This window comes from Diabrotica undecimpunctata, chromosome 8 (assembly GCF_040954645.1).
Source record: "Diabrotica undecimpunctata isolate CICGRU chromosome 8, icDiaUnde3, whole genome shotgun sequence".
NCBI classification, from domain to species: Eukaryota; Metazoa; Arthropoda; class Insecta; order Coleoptera; family Chrysomelidae; genus Diabrotica; species Diabrotica undecimpunctata.
Genome location: NC_092810.1, coordinates 79,016,756 through 79,038,607, shown reverse-complemented (window position 1 = coordinate 79,038,607; position 21,852 = coordinate 79,016,756). Strand labels below are relative to the sequence as shown.

At 33.2% G+C, this 21,852-nt stretch overlaps 1 protein-coding gene across 1 annotated transcript in view; it reads left to right on the top strand.

Moving 5' to 3' along the window:
- The window catches only part of LOC140447712 (lipase 3-like), a 131,033-nt gene extending 130,089 nt beyond the window's left edge, over positions 1 to 944 (top strand). The window contains exon 4 of the mRNA XM_072540519.1: positions 329 to 944. Within this exon, the coding sequence (XP_072396620.1) occupies positions 329 to 775 (447 nt within the window). The 3' untranslated portion in view covers positions 776 to 944. The remainder of the gene's footprint in view (positions 1 to 328) is intronic.
- Positions 945 to 21,852: the final 20,908 nt, after the last annotated feature.

The window sequence follows — 21,852 nt, the reverse complement described above, 5'->3', positions numbered from 1 at the left end:
GTAAAAACACATGTTATTTTTATGAACGCCCTAGGCCGAACTTACCCTATAGGGTAAGTTCGGCCCTGACACTACTCCTATCTCCTCGCAAGTCAGAGAGAGAATGAGAAATCTCGATACGGTTTTCGAATGGCGCCATCTAGTTGTTGATACGTCTTTCGGTTACCACGAGGTGAGCTATCTAGGGTGTGGTTTATAATCAATGGTATAAGGCAACAAAGAAAATATAACATGAAACAATTGTTTCGCGTAGATTGTGTATATAAATTAGATTAATAATAGCACTATATCTGATTAATTGTTTTTTTAACGATACTTATTTTTACAGGTCTATTGTAAAATTTCGATATTTGCCCTCGCTGGTTTTAGTCCAAATGAAATGGACGCCAAAGATACATCTGTTATATATGCTCACTATCCAGCTGGTGCTGCTACTAGACAAATTTTACATTATACACAAGAAGTAGTTTCTGGCCATTTCCGCAAATATGATTTTGGTAAAACTAAGAACAAGCAATTGTATAACGGATCTGAAGTACCACCTAATTATGATCTATTTAAAATTACGGCCCCTATTCATCTTATCTACAGCTCTAATGATTGGCTCTCACATGAAACAGATGTTGAAAACTTGTACCAACATTTGAAGAGCGTTAGGGAAAAGTTTTGGGTTCCTATCCCGACATGGAACCACATGGACTATCTATTTGGAAAGGATGCTCCAAAGCTTATTTATGAGAAGATTATGAACATTCTTAATAAATACGAAGATTAAAATATCTATCATATACCGTAATATATAATAAAATATATATTAAAGTATCAATATTAATATGAGATGTCATAGTTTTCTCCTTATTTTTATTGGTTCAATTGGTTGAATTATTGTTAATCAAATTTATATTTTAAGCATTTAAAAAATTAATAAAAACTGATTATATTTTTACGTGATTTTTCATGAGGTTGTTGTTGTACGAAACCGTCTGTGGTATTAAAATATTTTACTAATTAATATTTTTTAAAAAACGATTTTTGGAGCGGAAATCGAAACGTCAAACGTTATTAACAATGTAATTTTCATTACAATCAATTGTGGCTTAACCCGATATAAATATATTATTTATTTCAGATTTATCTATTTGGATTTTCAAGTTGGATTCTCCTAATCTGTAAAATACTATAGTTAAAATTAATTATAGTTAAGTTAACATTTTTTATGCCTTCCATGATATTATCCATAACCCTTTGGAATGTTGTCGGAGTATTTCAGAGTCAGAATGGTATTTACAAAAATTCAAAGTGATCATTTTCTTTATTAAATGCAGTTTCCTTATATTACTTTCTGCTATTTCGATTTCATGAAAACCAGATTTAATAAAAAATAATGAAGTCATGGAATTTGAAAATGCAGTAACTTAAATTTAATTTATTTGTAATGTTAAAAATTTTCGACAAATACAAACATTAGTAAATAGAATTCAATGGAATGATTCAAATATAGTCCTAAAAGAAACGGATGGTAAAAAGAGAAAAACCAAAGAAGCGGCTTTAATTACGCTAAATGAGACCAATTGTGTCGTAAATTCCTCGGCAGAATGTAGTAGGATCTGGTTACCCATATTGAAAGAGGAAGTTATTAAAAGGAAAATACCGTTATTAATAAGTCAGTAACATATAGAGCATACATCATTTATGTTTTTTAAATAACAAACGTATAAAATCAGAATTTGGTGTTTATTGAAGGTAAACTAAATGCACGACCAAATACTTACCATGTCGGGATAGTATTATGAGGTTTTTTTCCTGGTTTTTCCCTCATAATTTACTATGGAATCACTAACAGGAGAATTTTACTGTCATCATGGCATATATTTGTCTTTTTAAAGACGAATTACATGCTATGATCTTTTCTTGTGGATATTCTCAAGTTAAAGTTGATTTCATGTAATCGAATGAACTATCTTATAAGTAAAGTCGTCGCAGGAGCGCAACTCAACAATATTGGCAATATCATTTTAAAGTCGTCTACTCTAAAATGTATAATGTATGTCTGTATTGTCAATATAAATGAGTCAGATAAAATTAAATTATTAGAAGAATTTTTCACTAAGTAACAGAAAAACAAAAATTTGTTTAACTTACTAATGTTTGTATTTTGAGAACGATTTCCGAAGTGGAAATTGAAACGTCAATAAACGTACTTCAACCTTTAATTGTGACTTATTCCCATTTAAATAGTAATTACTTTAAAATGTCACAAGAAAATAGCTTCAGAACAATTTTTAGCCACTTCAACGAATACATTTTTTTTTTTATTTTGGTTGAAAATTAGGTCTTGGAATTGGATTACAATTATTTTGTAAATTTTGATTCGTGGATCTGCAATAAGGATAGTAATTTTCAATAAGTGATAGATTCGACCGTTAACTGATGAAAACTCATTTTATCTAACAATAGAACACTGAAAACTTTTGTTTTCAAAACTTTCACAAAACGTATTATCACTACAGCTGTTTCGGCAGAGTGCCTTTCTCAAGTGATTTGGTATGCGTTTACACTTTATGTTCTTTAACTAAATAAGTCGAGGAGGGCAGAACTGTTTGTCTCAAGTTGGTCATTGGGATTTATGTTTGTATTTTTTAATTTGTTAATTTCCATAGATTCTAATACAGATAGCTTAAGGCCTATATTTTAAATGTGAATAATTTGAAATTTGTCATTAAAAGAATAATTATAGTCTAGAACGTAAAGTACGTACGTAGAATCTGTTTTTCTATTATTGAAAGCTTTTATGTTTTGCTATACATTTGTTAAAAGTTATAAAAGTTTGAAAAGTTTTTGAGCTGTCGCTACGTTAAATGTTGTGTAAGCAAGTAAATGTATACAGCACTGTGTAAGTGCTTTTTCTTTTAGCTCTGGTTAATATTATATTTGACCAAGTTTTTGTTTGTTATGAAAACTGGTATTATTCCTTTCCTTTTAATGTTTTTGGCTATTTTTATTGATATCATAAAAATGTATATGTACTCGAGCAAAAGGTACTGGGTTTTTTCTCTGATGGTGGAAATACTAATTTCAGGGCTTTCTTGTGTAGTTTTTGATTTAAAATTGTATTTGTTTGTTTGTTGTAACCATTGTTTACTGCTCTCCAATTCCATCCTGAAGTTGTTTTTTGACAGTGGAATTTCTATTTATCTATGTAACATGCTGTGGTAGGCTGCCAATTTATATTGTGTAGTATGGGATGATGAACTCTATATGGTCGTGTCAGTATGGATATGTTTATGAAATACGGAAAACTCGTGTTCGTTTTAAGTCTGATTATTTTAAAAACTATCAAATTTATGGATTGTTTATGTTCTGTTTCTATTTTAAATTCAATATAACTATGGAGTTAATTAATATACGATAAGAATTGGCCAAGTTGCCTGTTAGTTCCCGTAAAAGATACCAATGCCCTGCTTAGAGGATTACTCATTATGTCCTGCACTGTTCTTTGTATATATTGGATTTTGAAATTCAAAGTAGTTCTGGTTTTATGCAAATTTCAGAAAGACGTAAAATTTCAAATGCAATGATTGGATTTGTAATGTTATGGTCTAAAAGGTTTTTACTAAAAAAAAAGTTTATGTAGGAAGAATACTAGGAAAAAGATTTTTTACGTCAAATTATTTATTTGACGCCATTTTAAATTATCTAACAACATTTGAAGTCAAAAATATTTTTTCTAGTATTTCTCTTACAGAAATTTTTGTTCTAATAAAAAACATTTTAGACTACAATATTAGAAATCCAATTATTACATCTAAAATTATACGATACGATAAGAATTGGCCAAGTTGCCTGCTAGTTCCCGTAAAACATACCAATGCCCTGCTTAGAGGATTACTCATTATGTCCTGCACTGTTATTTGTATATATTTGATTTTGAAATTCAAAGTAGTTCTGGTTTTATGCAAATTTCAGAAAGACGTAAAATTTCAAATGTAATGATTGGATTTGTAATGTTATGGTCTAAAAGGTTTTTACTAAAAAAAAAAGTTTATGTAGAAAGGATACTATCTAACAACATTTGAAGTCAAAAATATTTTTTCTACTATTTCTCTTACAGAAATTTTTTGTTCTAATAAAAAACATTTTAGACTACAATATTAGAAATCCAATTATTACATCTAAAATTTTACATCTTCTTGGAATTTATATAAATCAGACCTACTTTGAATTTAATAATCAAATATATAAAACTACCAGTGCAGGACTTATAATGAGTAATCTTCTTCAAACATTTTTTAGGTGCTGGTATATTTTACAGGAACTAACAGGCAAGTTGACAAATTCTTATCATATATTAATTCACTCCATATTTATATTGAATTTATTATATAAACCGAACAGAATCAATTCAAAAATTTTTTCGATTTATAAATTATCAGACTTAAAAACAAACGTGAGTTCTCCGTATTTTATAAACCTTTTTATATATAGAATTTATCATCCCATTCTACACATTATAAATTGGCACTTTACCATAGCATGTTACATATGTTAATAGAAATTCCCATGTCAAAAAACACCTTCGACAATGAATTGAATATCATTAAGTAAATAGCAGTAAACAATGGGTACAACAAACAAACAATAAATAAAATTTTAAATCAAAAACTGCCACCACTAGAGAAAAAACTCATTACCTTCTGCTCGATTACATATATACAGGCCAGATATCAACAAAAATCGCCAAACACATAAAAAAAGAAAGTAGTAACACTAGCTTTCAGAACAAACAAAAACTTGCGCAAATATATTGAGAACAACAAGAGCCAAAAGAAAAAGCACTTACACCGTGGTGCATACAAATTTAAATGTGGCGACTGTCCAAAACCTTACATTGGTCAAACTGGTAGAACTTTTAACAATCGTATAGCAAAGCTGTTTCGGCTAATTGCCTTTCTCAAGTGATCTGTTTTTGGCATGGGTTTACACTTTATAGTCTCTAATGAAATAGGTTGAGGAGGGGAGAACTGTTTGTCTCAAGCTGGTCATTCAGAATTATATCTGTGTTTTTTAATTTGTTGATTTCCATAGATTCTAACAAAGATAGCTTAAGGCCTTTATTTTGAATGTGTAGAATTTTAAATTCGTCATTAAAAGAATGATTATGATCTAGAAGGTGAAGTGCGTATGTAGAATCTGTTTTTCTATTATTGAAAGCCCTGAAACAGCTGTAGTGATAAGAATTTAAAAATAAATTTTGTGGAAGTTTTGAAAACAAAGTTTCAGAATTCTATTGTTACATAAAATAAATTTCCATCAAGTAACGGTCGAATCCATCAATTATTGTATAGCAAAGCATAAAAGAACCTTCAATAATATAAAAACAGATTCTACGTACGCACTTCACCTTCTAGACCATAATTATTCTTTTTATGACCAATTTCAAATTATTCACATTTAAAATAAAGGACTTAAGCTATCTAATTACTATTTAAATGGGAATAAGCCACAATTAAAGGGGAAAATACGTTTATTGACGTTCCAATTTCCACTTCGGAAATCGTTCTCAAAATACAAACATTAGTAAATTGATTTACTAATGTTTGTATTTTGAGAACGATTTCCGAAGTGGAAATTGAAACGTCAATAAACGTATTTTAACCTTTAATTGTGGCTTATTCCCATTTAAATAGTAATTAATTTAAAATGCCACAAGAAAATAGCTTCAGAACAATATTAAGCTATCTATATTAGAATCTATGGAAATTAACAAATTAAAAAATACAGACATATCTGAATGACCTTGAGCCAAACAGTTCTCCCCACCTCAACTTATTTAGTTAAAGACTATAAAATGTAAATGTATACCTAAAATAAAGCACTTGAGAAAGGCATTCTGCCGAAACCGCTGTAGTGATAATAAATTATAATAAATTTTGTGCAAGTTTTAAAAACAAAAGTCTTCAGTGATTTATTGTTAGATAAGTATTTTCCTCTAGATAAGTTTGAAAATTTTACGGCAGAATTTAAATCATCAGGATTTTTAGTCTGCATAAATGTGCTAAGTGGCTCTTTAACACCACGTATAAATACTCGTACAACTAAACTTTTAAGGTGATTTGAAAGTACCATTATTTATTGTGGATTATAACGTGTGATGATTAAGGATATTTGTACATTTAGATGTAATTTATTAAAGAATTCAAAAGGCGTTTCATTATTTGGTGTTATTTCTAGTATTTCTAGACTTAAAGTGTAAATATTTTTTTTATAAAATGTATTTAGGGAGGCATTTTTGCTATCTTGTCAGGTTCTAATTATAGATGCTAAAATGTTAATAGTAGCTTCACCTTGCAGTAAGACTAATATGATAGATTCTTATATATCTATTTATTTTGAAAATCGTTTGCATTTACTGTATTGTAAAATTTATTAACCAAAGCACAAATTTCTACTAATCTGTAGTACTTTAATTTCTCTAAGATATTACCTTTTTACTTACATACTACAAGAAACTGGGCTGGATAAATTTCGAGAAAACCAAAATGATGACCAATATGGCGAAGAGATACAGATCAATAACAACAAGGTAGAATTAATCGATAAATACACATACTTGGGTCATGAAATTAGAATAACCAGAGACAACCAAACCTGCGAGCTAAATAGACGAATCACGTTGGGATGGGCGGCATATGGAAGGATGAGAGACATTTTTAAAACAAATACCCCAATTCACCTGAAAAGGAAGGCATTTAACCAATGCATCTTACCAGTCTTGACCTACGGAGCAGAGACTTTAACTTTAACGAAAGCTACTGCCGAAAAACTGAGGGTAACACAAAGGCGAATGGAGAGATCAATGCTGGGCCTGACCTTGAAAGATCGCGTGAGAAATGAGGAGATACGCCGACGAACTGGCGTAGACGATATTATACTGTGAATCAATAAACAAAAGTGGAGGTGGGCTGGACATGTTGCTAGAATGGAAGATTGGAGTGGAGACCAAGAGCCGACAGGCGAAGTCGAGGCAGACCACCCACCTGATGGACCGACGACCTAAGGAGAATAGAAACAAACTAGATTGCAGCAGCTAGAGATAGAGAGAACTGGAGACGTTTGGAGGAGGCCTATATCCAATATTGACGGCCAGTCTTTACAGCCGTATACAGAGATAATTTCTCTGGCTCTGCCCTTAATTTTGTTCATAATTCCTCGGGTAAGCATATATATATATATATATATATATATATATATATATATATATATATATATATATATATATATATATATTCGGTTTTTTTTCCAAAAAAAAATCGGGTAAGCAGATGATTTTGAAAATTTTCGGGATTTGTATGATCTCAAAAATGGTTTAGAAACATGGAAATAACATCAATAAAATTGTGGAATTCATTTGGATTGCTGTCGTACTCTGGTACGATAGAAAGGTCATTATTGTCAACTAAATGTAAATCTGATTTAATATTTTCACTAGATTCAACATTAGATTCAAAAATTGTTGAAAGAGAATCGCTTATTCTAAAGGATGATACTTGTGAATTGATATTAGAATTAGAAATAAGATGAAATTTGCTTACAGTAATAGGATGATGCTTGGATGCATTCCTTTTTGGTACAAGTTTTTTTTCTTCTTTAAGTTTCTTTTCGGCTTTCTTCATAAATATGTTTCTGTGCCAATTTGCCTGGAATCTGTGGGTTAAAGAGCTGCAGTTTTCCCTGGATTTGGGTTCGTTAGCGGGTAAACGTTTAAAAACGACGAGGTTTTTTTGGAGACTCTCCCACTAATCCATTGAATGCGCCACTTAAGGGTTGTCACTCCTGAAGTTACTTTTTAAAAAGGCTCTTTTCCGACTAACAGAGTTACAGCACTTTATTTAATATAATTACAACTGACTTTAAAATAAAAATTTACAGTCTTCTTCTTCTTCTTCTAATGGCGCTACAACCCTTTGTGAGTCTTGGCCTGCTTAACAATGTTCTTCCATTCTGCCCTGTCGGATACTTTCCTTCGCCACTGCCTGATATTCATGGTTTTAAGATCCCTCTCTACGTCGTTTATCCATCTTTTACGGGGCCTTCCTCTTGTTCTGTTTCCTTGGGGCTTCCATCTTCCATCGGCTGGACTATTGAACTGCAATAGCGCTGACAATCGGGGTTAATGTATCATAATTTGTATCATAAGACTCCGGAAGGTGATGACTTTTATGATCTGGGGGCTTAGCGCAATCTTGCTTTGTGTTACGGTATAAACACGGTGCTTATCTGAGCGTATAAGATTTTGCAAGGCCTTGCAAGGTCTTTGTTGTAAAGGTATCTAAACACTCAACATAGTCTTCGAATGTAATTTTAATGTTTACAACAGATTTCTTTACCCCCTTCGCCTTTTTTGTCACATCATAATTATTAATTAGAGTATCAATCTCATCGTCATACTCCTGATCTATCAACTTCCCCCTCATTTTTTGATCTCATCATCTGTGATAGCTACTTTTGTCGTGTATAATTTAGATCGGAGATCTATATAGTCAGTCATAATGCAGCCATTATTCTCATCCTGATCTATCAACTTCCCCCTAATTTTTTTGATCTCATCATCTGTGATAGCTACTTTTGTCATATTCTATTCCGTCATAATGCAGCCATTATTCTCATCCTTCATCATACGCAACACCTTCTTGTTAACCTGGAGGATGCCGTAAGTATTGTCTACTGTGTAGTTAGACGTGTCAAAGTGCTGATGACAATCTTTTATCATAGCCTCATAGGGATCTTTTTCCCGTATATCTACGATTACACTATCGGTATCTGTATAGCAGGTCGAAAAGTGTTCACCAAACCTTTCAGTCAGATACCTATAGTGAAAATCGTAGATCGTGGTTTTAACTAAATCCACTATACACATTCCAACATATATTGGTTTATCTTACCATATTTCTGCTCGATGCATCTTGTAATGTAAACAGCAAGGAAATAAAGAAGGAAAAAATTAAGAGGTAATTAGCCTAGTAAAGAGTAATAATTATTCAAGTAATTATTATATATTCCAAATTAATAAAGAATAAATTCGACACAGTTTAACGTATACATTTCAAATTAAAAACAAAACAATTGACCCAGTTTAACACAAGCCTGAATGTTTAAAAAATTACGACACTTAGACCTTGTTGGAAATTAATACAAGGTAAGAATTGTTAAACAAGTGAGAAGAATTGAGCTGACTAAGAAGTTTTTACATAGCGTGATCCAGTTTAACACATGGAATACGTGACATAAAGAATCTAAGGTGGAGTTGGCGATACATAAAAACAAACAAAAGTTGGTCGGCAGTCAGTAAGAACTCGGCGCCTGAGGGTGGCCCACGCAAGAGGCGCGGAGCGCGCTATTTAACTCGACGGGATAGTGTGACGGATAAGTGTCGGCAGCTGGAGATTCGAAGGTTCGCAATCTTAATCCCGGTAGACTGGAGGCGTATCCCCTAGCTAGAGCCTAGATACGCGGAGGTAACTAAGTTCTATATACTAACCCCAGGTATATCTAATGATAAAGTAATTGTCTGACCTTTAATTCCTTGCTTGTCTCTTCTCGTCTCCCGTCGCGCCTGATCGAACATTTTGGTCATAACTGATATTTTGTAGTGTATAGTCTATTTAATACATTGTAAACTCGAAATTTGTTTTTGTTATTCCTAGCCGTTACAGGTCGATGCTAGAAGAGATACACATCTCGCTTATGCAGTGTTCCGGCTTCTAACGTAAGCCCATAGCCTCTCACTCTTTGCAGGACCTGAGACCGAGAAGTCCTTAATTCCCTTCCTTTCCAAAAAAATTTCTCTACCCTCTTGTAAATCCGCGAGGGCGAAACCAGTCAGTTCAGACTAGTGGAGCCAGTAAGCCTTGCCCCGCTCGCAGGGATAAGTATCCTTTAAGAATTGTAGAGGCCTTGATAAGGATATTGAGACAGACGTCTTCTACAATGGTGACAGCCTTATCAGAGTGGAGACATTTCATTTGAGGGGTTTAGTCGATTTATTTACAGCTTCAATTCTAAATTATCACGCTCAACCCCCCAATCTATTGGAATGGTGTCTTCACCCCCCAATATACAATTATGTATTATTAGAATAGTAATTATGTTTTATTAGAATGGTGACAGCGGACCCGGTTGGGGGAAATTAATTCAGAAATAGGGATGATTAAGTCACTTCTACACTTTCTATTTTTTTGGCAAACTTTTGCAAGTTTTTATATTTATAAGAATTTCTTCCATCGTTGAAATCTTGCTTCGCCAGTGGCATTCCAAAATTTTTCTTCTAGTATAGAAACAGTAGAATATTCAGCAAATATTATTTTATGTACAGGACTTCTTTTCTAAAAATCTTTTTCTAGTTTTTTTTAACCATTGACGTTTTGCGTCCAGAGACATATAGACCCTCGATCAACTTCGAAAAAATTTTAGGGTATAAGCAAAGAAATCAGTTTGGAAAATTTCCGTCAGGTCCCTTAAATACTAAATAATTTTTCGTGCTGTAGCACAAATCTTGTTTTAGCGAGTAGATTTTTTTATCGCGAGAAAATACCTTCATATTAATCCCGTCCTAAAACCAAAAAATTCCAAGAGGCCATAAAAGGTAGGTGAACCGCTTTTATAATCAATTAAAGGGAGGACAACTGAAATATTTTTGCTTGAAAAATAAATACTAACCATTATTTTAACAGTTGATTTTACTTGAGATAACAATTCTAATTTTATTTTATTTGACAATTTATTCTCTATATAATTGTTTTGTTTTTTTTGTCTTCTTAAAAGTTACCATATCTCTACAAAATATATAAGTATGCAGTCAAGACACAGGTATTATTACGTAGTAGTTGAAAATAAGGAATTTAAGTTACTAGGTCAAGTTCACAGTGTCGAGTGCACCGTGTGTTGGAAAAAAGTGCAAAACAGCATTAGTTGAGTTTACTAGATTACATATCAAGTTCAATTTTGTTTTAATGAATTAAGTGTGCCATATATATTTTGTTACTCGAGGAATATTTTGAAGAAAGTATAAAATTTACCATATCATACTCGATATTGAGATTCAGAGTTTGCATATTTTTTGGAGAAGTCCGACGGACTCTGAAAGTTTTTATAGCGGACAATAGATTGATATTATATAAATATGAATTGACTATATTGATTATTGATTTGTAATAGTGGACGGTATCATTTCAGAAATTTCAGTAACTTTAGTTGTCTATTATAGATGAGATTTTTGTGGAATTCGCTAAAACTCTAGCGAAAGAGAGGAGTAGAATTTGAAATCGTCTTAGATAAAGTAGAGGTTGAAACATTCTTCGTGTATTCTATATTTATTGAACGTAGTAGGGATTTACTTGAAGATTTGTAGAAATTTCTACATAGTCAATTTTGGACGGATAACAGCTCGGTATATTTTTAAAAGTGTTTCCTCATCGACTCCCCAACTATAACGAGCCAGTGATTTAAAGATTTTATTTTTGAAGGCAGCTGACCTTAGGTTCTCGAATATGTGGTCTCCAGGAATGTTTTATCGAAAAATAATGCAGAGAAGCTTTATTTGATCTACTACTTGGAGAAAATTTCTATTCAGAAAGATGGTTAGAGATGGCGTGTTTTGTCTTATGGTAAAATGAATAACTTTGGACCTTTATAGGGAGTAGTTAAGGCAGGATTGACTGACCCAGTTGTTTCTCTTATTTACCGTTTTCTGTAGTAAAGTGTTTGTGGTGGATATGACCTTTCCATGACAGACTTATATTATGTCGTCAGCATATATTCCATATTATACAGGATCATTTATGAAGGAACGTAAATCGTTATACTAAGTAAAAATAGTATGCTGCTTAGAGCAGACCTTTTTTGATTCTATGGTGTGAGAATGTTTGACGTCGTATGATCTGACTTAGTGTTTAGTATCAGAGAAAGCGGTATAGAGTCAAAAGCGATTTCGATATCAAGAGAGAGTGCAATCATTTCATTTTGTTGAATAGTGCATGCATAATTGTGGATCGAAGAAGTAGAAGATTGTCCATGGTGCATCGATTTGGGCTAAAGCCGGATTAAAAGAAGTCGAGAATATTATTTCGTCCAGTGTGCCAAAGTAGTCTTTACTAATTATCTTTTCTAGAAGTTTGCATGATGTACAGGTGAGAGAGATTGTCCTGTATGAGTTTAACGTGTTTGGAGATTGATTGTCCTTTTTGATAGGAATCGTTAAGGATTGTCTCTATAGTGATGAGAATTGTTGGGAAAACCAAATGTTGTTGAACAGTTGGAGTCTTTTTTTTTCATATGTATTTTGGTGAAGAATTTTAAAAAAAGATAGAGGAAATAGTAGGATAATAGACGATTAGGAGATAAACCGATAGTAGTTATCGAGGAAATAGTAGCATTACAGGAGATAAACCGATAGTAATAATCGAGGAAATAGCAGCATTACAGGAGATAAACCGATAGCAGTAATCGAGGAAAAAGTAGCATTACAGGAGATTAACCGATAGTAGTAGTCGAGGAAATAGTAGTATTACAGGAGATAAATCGAATGATGATACATGGAAAAAATGTAGGAACAAAAATTATGGAAATATAAGTGAATATGAAAGACACGATACGAGGATATATCGTAATAGATTTTATAGAAATAGAGGAGATTGGCAACCACAACGAAGAAGAAGAATAATAAATGGACACAGGTGAGATGCCACAAAAATAGAGGCACAGCGAGAGGGTATTTCGCACCGCATGCGAATACGAATACAGTGCCAGAAGTAAATTTTTTCTACAGGAATGTAGGCAAACTGCATATGGTTCGACCTTAATGTTGAAACCTACGTCGAACAGGAGGCTGCTAAGAGGATAAGCTAGGGTGGTACTTGAATCTCAACCCGCTGAGAATCCTGCTGCTCCAGCACGACACTGCAGTAACTACAGACTGGATTAAAAAAATTGCGAAACGAATTGGGAATTAGGATTTTTTTTTTTCAATGAAGTAAATGGGAAAATTATTGAAAAAGAAGTTTGTCACAATGAAGGACAATTTCCTATGAGTATTGTATTTATATGCAAGAGAAGAAAAGATGTTGAGTAAATTTAGTACGCACAAAGGCAAAAAAAAATGATGAAGAGATTATTGGGAAAAGTATATGTCAATATTATTACATATTTGACAAAATTAATTTCGAGATTGAACTGAAAAATAGAAGAAACAGTTACAGTAATATAGAAACAAAAAGTTGCGAAGGAATTACAGAAGGATCAATAGATAAACCGATTAAGGGTATGTTATCTATAGGAATCATAAATGTAAATAATCCAGAAACATAAATTAGAAGTTTTATTCCGAAGATACAAAATCAGAAAAAAAATTTTATATATGTTATATTTGAAGAAAAAGGCCCATCGAAAAAATGTAAAACATGCAGCTGTTTTATTTGTAAAAGACGATAAACCAAACAAAAAAACCATACCTATTTTAGAATATTTTATTACGATAGCAAACACAGTAGTAGTTATAAAAACATTACATAACGAAATTAGGTTAATAGTATGATATTTGATACAGTTGGAATGTACGAGTAAGCAAATCCATAAACTTGAAATGTGTACAATTAACTGACCAGGTTAAATGTTTTATTATTATAAGCGTATATTTAAAATTTTATTTACAATGCAAGAAAAAGCAATTTTGCGAAAATAGCAGCACCACGTAACAGATTATCGAGAAAAAAAAAGTAAAGTTTAATGGACTAATAAATGTCAAGAAAATTTAATAATGGATATATCTAATAAACGCCGTTAGGGAATTCTCCGATTTATCGAAGAAAAACAATTTATTTTAAGGATTTATGCTTCAGGAATAGCATTAGGAGACTTGTTGAGATTTTGGCTCACAAATGCGAGTACAGAAGATTATTAAGAAAATGATAATAATGAAAGATGAGAATAAGAGGAGAAAAAAAAATAAGAATCAGCCAATTTTTAATGAAATACGAAAAGATTAGAAGAATCATAATTATTTAAGAAAGAGGTACAAACATTTATACAGTACAAGATAAACAGGTCAAGAAGAGTTATAATTAACGACTTCCACATGTTACAGGAAGGATATGGAAGAATAAATAGGATATATAGTACAGAAATATAAGGAAATACTATTTCTGGAACGAATTACGAAGAAATATTGAGAAATATGTGAAATGTGAAGAGATACGATGATTGCCAAGGGCATAAGCACTCAATCATAGACCAGGAACTTCACTTAACAAACCGCCGAGAAGAAGAAAAGGAAGCCAGGGAGACATCAGCCAACCAAAAAGATCAGAACGAATAAGGAATAGATTAGGCAGCAAGCCCAAAAGAGAATGTTGCTGCATATTCCATAAACGAAAAAGAAAGGATGGAACTCATACAACAGAATAAGAAATAATAATGGGAAAATAATAACACAGAATGATGAGAACGCAGAAATGTTTTTCGACGCAGAAGACCAATAAGGAAAATATCAATCAACTATAAGAAAAGTTAAAAGCTTGGTATTACAAGAGACGGCTGCTCGAATAATGCTAAAGTTTTAACAAGCAATTTAATATAGTAAGGAACCCGATATAGAAGAATATCATTACCAGGTATAAGTCAAAAATATACATTGCAATAATAATAAACTAGCGTAATGTGCTCAGCTGATTATCTCGTTCGTCTGTTGTGTTCTTATTATAAATGAACTTTATGTGTATGTATGTATGTGTATCTATGTGTGTATGTAATAGAATCATACTTGCCTTGTTGGAACGTATAAATGTTCCGATGTGCATTCGATAATGTTTGCAAACACCCCACATCATCTCCTGACATATTATTTAGTGTCTCTAAACCCTGTTCACTCCCCGTAAGAAATTATTGTGCCTGTGACACAATCCTCTACCGTCATACCACATTAGCAAGGAAAATGTTAGCTCCCATAATCCGAAAATATGGAAAACAAATAACCATAGAAAGGGTAGGTTTTGCAATCCAGTATAAATGTAACGACGGATTGGAATATGGTCGTCACCCTTCCTAATAGAAGTACACATGCTAATAGGTAAGAAAATTCGCCATTAACAACAAGGGACGAAAGACCAAACACAGGTAATATACTTATTCACAGTTAAAAAAAAAATAGAGTTAATGAAAATAATTTTCTTTGAAAGTATAAATAGGGCAGGCTCGAAAATTAAACAAAAAATAGTAAAAAACTAACGTGGACAAACAACTCACTAAATAGAAATACAAGATTATTATTTTATCATAAAACTAAGCAATTTTATAAAAAAAAATTTAAAGGTCAAGTTAGAAACCATCAGCAATTTCAAAAATGCAGTATAGTCAAAACGTAGTTCGAATACCAAGAATGCAATTATAGGTCAGTACGTAAATTTTCAACAAAGACTGCCGCTCAGCAAAATGTAATTAGCCCTGAAACATAATTACAATAAACAATTGTAAATTACAAACAACAGCTGATTTTGTTTAATAAAAAAGAAAAATAAAGATAAACTTTATCTTGGAATTATTTTAAAATTTTAGGAAATAGTTAAGAAATAGTCTTGAATTTTAAGAATTACATTTGAAAATAGGATACTTGATATAGTTTCTGATAAAAGCAGAATTCAGTACACAGTATATTGTAAAAAAATAAGTGATGACAAGTTGAAAATTAAAAATATAAGACTTAACTTTACAGGGTGTATATATATCATAAATATCATATAGTATATTGGCATCGTTTAAAAAAAAAGTCCCAATTATCAATATATCCGTTAATAACTAATTAAATATCAATTTATTTTAGTAGTTTATGATCATAAGGCATACTAATATGCTATACAATGTAGGTTAGTTTATAAGTCAGAACTATGTAAAGCTATCGCTACAATTGTCTGCAATAAGCAGCTATGCATGTAATTATAGGTTAAGGTGCGTTGGACTCACCCGTAGAAAGTACTAATGCTAACTAAAGTTTGCTAACGGGAGTGCGACTACTCGGACAGTAATAACAGTGCGATTTGTTACAAAAACCGCAAAGAAAACCACGGATACCGTTCAAAACCGATTACATTATTAACTATCTTATTCTTGGAAGCAGCAACCACAACCAGGCAGAAGAAATCCACCTACGAGAGGGAGTAACATGTCCATTCATCAATGGCTTCGACTCTACAATAGGCGAAATGACCTGGGAACAATACAAAGACAACAGTTGTGAAAGTCAATTGTCACAACTTTATAAAGGGCACGGTGAAAAGATCACTAACAAACAATCCCTAGAAGAGCTGGTAATAGTAGAACAAGATAAAAACATATTTGCTCTAACGCTACACAAAAGGGCTATAATATGTAACACAGAGGTATGGCAAACTGAACACCCCCGAATCCTAATAAATTTCGTCGTAAACAACAAAATAAATCCTAGTATGCCACTCCTTTCCCAAAACGTAGACCTAATGACCTACATAAATAGCAAATTCCTTTACACCGAACAAGCCTACCAAAGAGAAATAGAGAATCTATACTTAGACACAGTACTGCGGCGATGTCAAACAAAGAGAGAAATTTTAAAAAACAGATTACTAATGGCCCCATCCCTACCTAACGCTGTCAGTCAACTTATGCAGAACATGCCAGGGTACACTGGAAGAGTACTAGGAGAAGTACTTTACATAATGCAATGCATACCGAAACTAGTGACCATACGAAGAACAAACAAATGTTTCCATGAACTACCGATCTCACTACTAAACCAGTCAAAATTTATGTCACCAGTAACAAGAATAATCCAAGATTACGCCGAAGAAATAGATTGCAACCATGTAACACCTCCGATGTACTACGTAGAAGAACAATGGATCAGCTTGACACCAGACCCAACCAAGGCAGTCAATCCAACAGAAATCACAGTAGAAGCAGAATCATTAATAAAAATGGTACCACTACAACCATTAGCAGCTGGCGGAATATACACACAACAAGAAATACAAGACGCACAAAGGATAGTCACGTTCGGATCAGAAAGAAAAGCAGTAGAGAACATAATCACCAGAAGAACAGCAGGCCTAGAGACAATAAATCAAGGGTACACATTAACCAAAATATTTGACGAAAATGAACTAAAAGAGATCGCTCACTCCACCCTCAATAGAATATGGGGATGGTTATCCACATTAGGAAATATCACCAGTAGGCTAATTGGCGTATATTTAATATATAGAACAATTATATATGCTTGTGGAATAATACTGAATGGGTTAAGAATATACCAAACAATAGGATGCAGCTACATAATCATAGCAGGGTTATGGACAAACCTTACCAACTAGGTAATACACCGACACCAAAAATCAAAGAACGAAGAACAAAATATACACCTGAATACAAGCAATGAGCAACCAGAATCAGAAGATGAACATTGGACAAAGAGATGCAGCAAACACATACCAGACACCAATTTGTCAGAAGTATAACGCGGCAAAAATAAACCAGTACCAACCAGAAAAGACCAAATAAGCGAGAGCAACCCAATGGAGATAGACAGCACTAACAAGATAGTTAACGCGGTACGTGAAAATTGGCAAACGGACATTAAAAGCCAAGACGACGCGAGTGAAGTGCGAAAATCCCCACAGGGATACGTCGATAGTGAACGATCATAAGCAAAACCGCGATTGCCGAGAAACGCGAGTTACATTCGGATAGAACAATTTTAGAATTTTAGAATTTAGAATAAGTGACACATGTAGTCACAAAACACTGTAATAAGTCAAGAATGTTTCACTTGTAAATTTCAATAAAAATTTAATACAAAAGTAACTCAACTTGTCATACACATAGGTACAATACGGGGGCAGCACGATACATTCGCTGACCACCGCACAATATTTTTAAGAAACAATATAATATAACACAATAATTGGGACTTAATATAAAAGAGTATAGTAGGATAAAAGTAATGTAAGATGTAAGTAGAATAGTTATTATGGGTTGGAAAAGGAAAAGGCCTCTCAGGCCATTTCTTTTTTTGCGAAGGGAGTAATGTAATGTAAACAGCAAGGAAATAAAGAAGGAAAAAATTAAGAGGTAATTAGCCTAGTAAAGAGTAATAATTATTCAAGTAATTATTATATATTCCAAATTAATAAAGAATAAATTCGACACAGTTTAACGTATACATTTCAAATTAAAAACAAAACAATTGACCCAGTTTAACACAAGCCTGAATGTTTAAAAAATTACGACACTTAGACCTTGTTGGAAATTAATACAAGGTAAGAATTGTTAAACAAGTCAGAAGAATTGAGCTGACTAAGAATTTTTACATAGCGTGATCCAGTTTAACACATGGAATACGTGACATAAAGAATCTAAGGTGGAGTTGGCGATACATAAAAACAAACAGAAGTTGGTCGGCAGTCAGTAAGAACTCGGCGCCTGAGGGTGGCCCACGCGAGAGGCGCGGAGTGAGCGCGCTATTTAACTCGACAGGATAGTGTGACGGATAAGTGTCGGCAGCTGGAGATTCGAAGGTTCGCAATCTCAATCCCGGTAGACTGGAGGCGTATCACCTAGCTAGAGCCTAGATACGCGGAGGTAACTAAGTTCTATATACTAACCCCAGGTATATCTAATGATAAGGTAATTGTCTGACCTTTAATTCCTTGCTTGTCTCTTCTCGTCTCCCTTCGCGCCTGATCGAACATTTTGGTCATAACTGATATTTTGTAGTGTACAGTCTAGTTAATACATTGTAAACTCGAAATTTGTTTTTGTTATTCCTAGCCGTTACAGGTCGAGACTAGAAGAGATACACATCTCGCTTATGCAGTGCTCCGGCTTCTAACGTAAGCCCATAGCCTCTCACTCTTTGCAGGACCTGAGACCGAGAAGTCCTTAATTCCCTTGCTTTCCAAAAAAATTTCTCTACCCTCTTGTAAATCCGCGAGGGCGAAAGCAGTCAGTTCAGACTAGTGGAGCCAGTAAGCCTTGCCCCGTTCGCAGGGATAAGTATCCCCTAAGAATTGTAGAGGCCTTGATAAGGATATTGAGACAGACGTCTTCTACAATGGTGACAGCCTTATCAGAGTGGAGACATTTCATTTGAGGGGTTTAGTCGATTTATTTACAGCTTCAATTCTAAATTATCACGCTCAACCCCCCAATCTATTGGAATGGTGTCTTCACCCCCCAATATACAATTATGTATTATTAGAATAGTAATTATGTATTATTAGAATCTCAACAGCTACCAAGTTTTCATTGAAAATAGTAGCATTCTTAAACAATGGACTACTTATTCTAGCTTCAGCTCCGTAACGACCCTGCTATTCCGAAAGTAATTTAATATCAACGCGCTTGTTCACATTTTCTATAGTCTTATCGAACACGGCATTATTCGTGAGCTTAAAAAGGTTCTTTTCAAACTCATTTTTCGCTGCATTCCGGAGATTTGTATTCAGGTCAATGTATGGCTTTAACCATGGACTCTGTTTGAATTTCGGGACTCGGTGAATCTTTTTTAGTATCAATCCGTGTGCTAGCGCTTGTTTTAAAATCTTGTAATGAATTACATATCTTTCTTTATGCTGTAGAGTGGTCATTAATTTGGTGAGCTCTCGCGATCATTTTGAAGGAACCATAGTTTTAAGGTTTAATGATTGGGGGCAAAACGGAAGATCTTTATGACGATCATGGATACGTTAGGGGTATTCTAGATCAACCTCGAGAAAGTACCCTTCAGAAGCATCGTCAGGTATGGATAGAACATCAATGTTAGCATCAATCCACTCGAAACCACCAATGGAGGGAATTGCGACATCACCCAGCCATACTGATTATTGACATCGAAATACATCAGGAGTCAGGCTTTGATGAATCGTAGGATGCCATATACTTATTATTAGCGCAAACGTGACGTTTCGAACATACTTGACTCAAACCACCGCGAATGCCACTAATGCCACGCGAAGGCATCTAATTTGCGTATTATCGCACTGAGCAGAGGTCAAAATTTGAAATTTCTACCTAAGCCACGCCTTAGCAGTAAATCATTTCAATACTCAGTAGCGCAGCAGTGCAGTTGAGAACAAGTTGTGTGTGTTAAATATTAGATAATTTTATTTTCAAACAATCTTGCTGAAATTGGACGGAATAAACGTAGCGTTATTAAAGAGCAGGGTCGTCAAATAATATTTAATGTGTATGATTATTTTAAAAATATGAAAAGTGAAATGGACACTCTGCTAATGGTAAAAAATAAGACTGCTGAAGCAACAGGTAAGGAGTTTCAATGCATTTAGTATTAATTTTTGATATTCAAATTCAATGTTCCAACACTTCTTACTTTTAGTTCTCAATGTTACTTATTTGTCTTTTATCTCTTTTATACTACTGATCTTGTACCCCATTTTGCCTACCTTTGCTTATGTTTTGTATTGGGTATGTCGAGAATACCATTTTCGACATATTTCTTTTTTCATTCCTTCGATGTGTCCTAAATATCGTATTCTCTGCACTTTCGTTACAGTCGTTATTTTTAGCTATTATTACGTTTACTTCGTTATTTTGTTTACTACTTCTTGGTCTGTAGGTAGTTCTATTACTATGTATCATCTACAATTTTATGTTGTGTTTCCATTACTACTTCATTTTTATTTACCATAATTTTTTGTAAAATAATAACCACATTTACTGTAAAATAATGTTGCCAAATTGTTATTATTCCCCTAGCTAGTTCATTTAGTAATAGATCGTCATCATTTTTCATATGTGGAGAAAGAGTTCATAGGTTGTTGTTTTCGTAGAAAGCTCTTCTTTATTTTTTTTTTAATTTTCTACTATCGCTTTGAGTTACTTCTCAATGTACTTTTTTGTTTCTTTATGTTGTCTGTTTATAATTTGAAGAATTATTCCTGCAACATACCAATCATTTTAAATTATTATTTACGTCATCATCATCATTATCAATGGCGTTACAACTCTTCGTAAGTATTTGCCGCGTTTACTATTGCCTTCCATGTTTGTCGATCCTGTGCCACTATTTCCCATTGTTTCACTCCCATTTTCTCCAGATCTTCTCTTACTGCATCTTTTATTTTACTTATACTTATACTATTTTACTTATACGGCGATTATGTTTACGTCGTTATAGGCATTTCTGGACGGACCGTATCCAAAATACTACAAGAGAGCAAACGGTCTCTAGATAATAAAAACAAAGTTGAATTTTCTTCAAAGAGACCTTTACGAAAGTCACCTGTGACAGATTTACCAGAAAACAAATTACAGATATTCGGCGTATAATACACGATTTTCATAGAACGGAGAATTGTGTTACTGTTAATAAATTGAAGAACAAAATTGAGAGAGATTTGGACTTTGGGATTTGGATTAAAATATCAGAAGCCTCGCTACGAAGAATTCTTCGAAATATGAATTTCCGTTGGAGGAGAGCACAGTTCAACAGAAAATTGTTGGTTGAAAAGATGGAAATAAGGGCTTGGAGAATCAAATACTTAAGACTTATCAAACATTATAAAAATGAAAACAGACCCATTGTTTACCTCAATGAGACATATGTACACAGTTGACATACTTTGTCGAAAACTTGGAATGATAATTCTAGTAAAGGGTTACTGATGAACATTTCGAAAGGTCAACGTTTAATAATAGTTCATGCTGGTGGTAAAATGGGATTTATTCCAAACGCACTTTTAATACTTAAGTCTGGTAGTAAATCCGGTGACTACCACTTAGAAATGAATGCCACGATTACCGCAAATAGCT